Consider the following 4,295-nt stretch of genomic DNA (forward strand, 5'->3'; position numbering starts at 1 on the left):
AAGAATTTTTTTCCACAGAATTATGCCTGAACAAAATTGTCCTTGGTAAATCAGTGGATTGCAAGAAAACAAACAAAAAAACACCCCACAACAGAGTCAAATTCATTTCTATTGAACTGAGGGAAGTGAATAAAAGCTTGTGGGTTGGGCTGGTAAAAAAGACAGGTGAAAACCTGTTATTTTAAAATTCAATAGAACCTCATTGTGCGATTAGTATCAAGTGTATACTACTTTATAGACATTCTAGATTTTTAAGGAGAGAAATGTTCCATAGTTGATAAAAGAGATATATACTTGATCCATATTATAAGTATTTTTTATAGAATTTTGTTGAATTTCTTTAAGATGTTACAGTAACTACCTATAGACTATGCTTCTTATACTGGTACAGGTATTTGGATATTTAGGTTGATGTTTCAGATACAGGTAACATTTGTGAAATGTCTAAAACAGTGTAACCTCAAAGAATAAATCATTTTTTAAAATATGGCAACTTTCCAGTTTGTTTGAATGGTGAGTAGTATTGATAGCCACATGTAACAAAAATTTACAGTATTTGAGTAACATTAATATATGTGATTATCTCTATAATGTAATTAAATTTTGTACCATTCTGAACTGATATAGCCTCATCTTCTGATACTTTTGTCAATTCACAGCTCAAATTGCTTTAAATAACAAATACATATTTCATATTTTGATATACTACCATATAGCCACACATCTGATAAAATTTGCACAGAGAAAATATTTTAATGTTTTACTGTGTTTTAATACACTTGAAATGATTTTTCTTTAGTCATAGGGTCATTAGTTTTTAGAAATTTAACCATTTTTAAATTACATTTTAAAATTTCTCAGAAATGTCAGACTTTTTCAACCAGCCTTTAGAAGTTTAATCAAATAATTTTCTTCTAATACGTCAGACATTTTAAGGTTTTTTCAGGAGTGTCAGACTTCTTTAATCAGAAGAACAATGTTCTAAAAACATGTATAAGATCCATGTGTGTAATTGTTCTTGATATAACATTCACGTTTTCTCAAGCAGAGAAACCTTTTGTATTTGTTTTCCTTCTTCTCCTTTCATGAGAATGATAAACTGTGATACAATATTATAAATAATGTGTATACAGTACATAGACAATATGCATATGTACATTACACACAATGTATTAAAATGTTATATTACCTTTTACTTTTAAAGGGTATGTCACAGAACAGGAAACTGATACAATCACATTTGTTTCTTAAGAGAAGCAGATCAAATCCTTCTGTAGCACATTACTGCACAATTAATGGCTTTAAACAAAAGTTACAAGTCACAAGTGTTTATGTTTTGGATCATGTTGTGGAATGTATTCCAAATGAAAAATGGAGGCGAAAATGCACATCATATGTTTCATGAAGTGGCATGTACCTGTCAATTATTTTTACATATAACTATGTGGTGAATGATACAATTAAGCACTATACTACATAATGCATACAGTTATTATTATAAAAAGTTATATATTATGTCACAGTACTAAAAATAAAATATATTCTTCTCAAATAGTGAAAATAAGATATCCGTCATGTTTATTATGTCAAATATGCTTCCTTGTTTGACCATACCTCTGTTTATCTTTTTTAATGAAATAATGTCCAACGTTTTATTAAACAATAATGACAGAGTGTGGGCAATTTTCTGACCATTAATGGCCTACAAAAAGTGATAAGACGATTACCTTGCCATGAATTTGCTGAAATACCCTCCTGTTGCATTCAATGCATGGTAAAAATATTAGAAGAAAAGACAAATAAATAGAAATACCTTCTCAATTATTGAACAATCAAAAGTCCAGCCGAATGGATATACGTAGTTGCTGCGCCCTCAGTATGTACAGCAACTAACCGCGTATCACAGGTGTTCCCCCTCCCCCACTCCCCGCACTCCAGCTAATTGTGAAACACCAGCTGTGACTATTTGCTGGATCAGGAAGACATCGAGGGGTTTTTTGGGGGTCCGCCGCATGGGAGCGAGTCCATCATACCAAGTGCCTCTCTCCACACCCACGCGCAGCAGTCCCGGGTCGCGGCTCGTCCGGAACAGCTCCCCGCCCTGTGCCCACCCTGGGAGACCGTGACCTGTCCAAATGGCAGGTAGGGAAAGGAGTGGAACCGCGCTTTCTCCTCAGCCCTAAAGAAGACCGCCCTTCTCCCGACGCACCAAAGGGCTCACGTGTTCTCTTCGACTCGGGAAGCAGGCACTTACGAGTGAACCACAGGACCAGGTAAGGCAGAGGGCGGGGACGTCCTTCGAAGGTGCGTTCGGGGGTCGCCTGCTGCAGCCGCAGCCTCGCGCGTGCCCCACGTTTCTTTCAACGGAATGAAACGCAGGGAAACCTAACCTCCCGGGAGAACGCTAGGGAGACGAGTGACCACAACCCAGTCTTGAGGTGCCGGGCAGTTAGGCCGGGGTGCCAGATAGGGTCTGAGGCAGTTGGCGGCGGCGGCGGCGGCACCCCGGCCGTTGCGTGCCACCCGCAGCCCCCAGCCCTGCACCAGCCGCCGATCCCCGAGCGCTCAGATGAGGGGGAAGCGGCCCTCGCCGCCGTCGGGCTCCGCTGCGCCCCCGCCTCGCGGGCGGCCAAGCACCGACACTGGGAGCACGACCTCCCCGGGGCTGAGGTGCTGCAGCCGCATGGACTCCTCGTAGGTGGGCAGGTACTTGACTTCCTCGTAGCTGGGCAGCTGCAGGAAGGCCGGCGACACTACGCGCAGCTCGTGCTCCGAGGTGCAGGAGGGGTCCGAGCGCCCGCAGCCTCCCCGGCCCCGGCCGCTGCCGCCGCTGTCCAGCAGTGAGTCCTGCGAGCCGGCGGCCGCCTCGTCGCGCAGCAGAGCTGGCGAGTCGTCGTCGTCGTCGGGCGGCCCCGCGCCGCCCAGCGGTCCGGCGCCCCCCGGAGGCCCGGGCCGCTGCCCCGGGCGGGCCTGGCCGCGCGGGTACCTCCGTGGACTGGGGCAGATGATGCGCTGCAGGAAATAGCCGATGGCGAAGAGCACCAGCAGGATGAGCAGCCCGGAGAGCTTGCGGACGAACCAGCCCACGTTGTCCAGGAAGGCGTGCAGAGGGAGCTTGCAGCAGCGCACCGCCGTGGCGTTGGTCGCGTCGCAGCAGCGCTCCCGCTCGCCGCACGCCAGCTCCGCGCAGCCCCCGCCGCCCCGCGAGGGCGCCACCAGCGCCAGAGCCAGCAGCAGCAGCAGCGGCAGCAAAGGCGGCGGCGCCGGAGCCACCGACAGGCCCTCGGCCGTGACCCCGGGTCCCCACATGGCCCGCGCAGAACGCGGCTAACGTCCGGGAAGGGAGGCTGGGGAGTCCGTCCGCCCGCACGTCCGTCGGCCCCTCCCCGGCGCTCCGCTCGGGTACCGAGCGCGCAGCCTCCCACGCCTCAGCTACCTGCGGCCGGAGCAGTCCTCACTTGGCCACGCTTGGGCGGGAGGAGGAGCCCGCGGCGCGCCGAGGCTGCGGGAGGCGGTGGCTACTCGCGGCCCAAGCAGTTTCCCGAGCTTCTGACCTTAACCTCGCGCGCCCAACCGCCCTGGCCGGGTGCGAGGCGTCTGGAGCCGCTCTAAATGGCAGAGGCAGCATGCGCGGGGCTGCCGCGGGCATCTTGGCCCACGCCGGCCGCGTCTTTCCTCCCTTGCCTAGTTTCTTTCTGGGACTGGAAGGGTTAACGCTCCGCTCTTAGCCCGGGGGCCCCTTGATCTTGATTAACTCAGCCTTCCCGCTTAGGCCCGCCAGACGGGCAGGGGCTCTCGCTCGCGTAGGTGTCTCCTTTTTAAGTGATTGGATTTCCCCAGGAATGTTATTTAAATTGACTTGCGACTGGGATTTGCGTATCATCTTTCTTGTGATCTTCCGATTAAAAATAGATGATGGCCATTAATGGCTAGTGCAGCCCCACTGCTGTCCCAGAGTTTGGGTGTGGGGACCGGCGGATAATTCTGATTGCAGGCAGGGAGCTGGGAAGCCGGCAATCCCAGGAAATCTCCGGAACAGGTAGAGAATTTCTAGTAGAGAGGCAGGTCAGGGCACCACAGAGGTAGCCCCAGAGGGACAGGGAAGCGTTCTCTCAGGGTAACCGTAGTTAACCAAGAAGAAATGAGGGGACGAATGTTTTCCCAGCGGCTCATCCGACAAGCCCCCACTGAGTCCGCAGCACAGAGCAAAGATTTGGATTGGGGGGGGGTGAAAGGAGGCCCCTCCTTGAGCGCAAATAACATATCCGTGAAATGTCTAAGGAAGTTGCGTGTGA

At 49.9% G+C, this 4,295-nt stretch overlaps 1 protein-coding gene across 1 annotated transcript; it reads right to left on the minus strand.

Moving 5' to 3' along the window:
- Positions 1 to 300: 300 nt before the first annotated feature.
- On the minus strand, positions 301 to 4,036 carry CUNH3orf80 (chromosome unknown C3orf80 homolog). The gene has a single exon (XM_032262002.1). The coding sequence runs from the start codon at positions 3,307 to 3,309 to the stop codon at positions 2,566 to 2,568; it is 744 nt and encodes a 247-aa protein (XP_032117893.1). The 5' UTR covers positions 3,310 to 4,036; the 3' UTR covers positions 301 to 2,565.
- Between the last annotated feature and the right edge of the window lie 259 nt (positions 4,037 to 4,295).

The sequence above is a fragment of the Sapajus apella genome, unplaced genomic scaffold, assembly GCF_009761245.1.
Source record: "Sapajus apella isolate SASKATOON/1434 unplaced genomic scaffold, GSC_monkey_1.0 scaffold4, whole genome shotgun sequence".
NCBI classification, from domain to species: domain Eukaryota; kingdom Metazoa; phylum Chordata; class Mammalia; order Primates; family Cebidae; genus Sapajus; species Sapajus apella.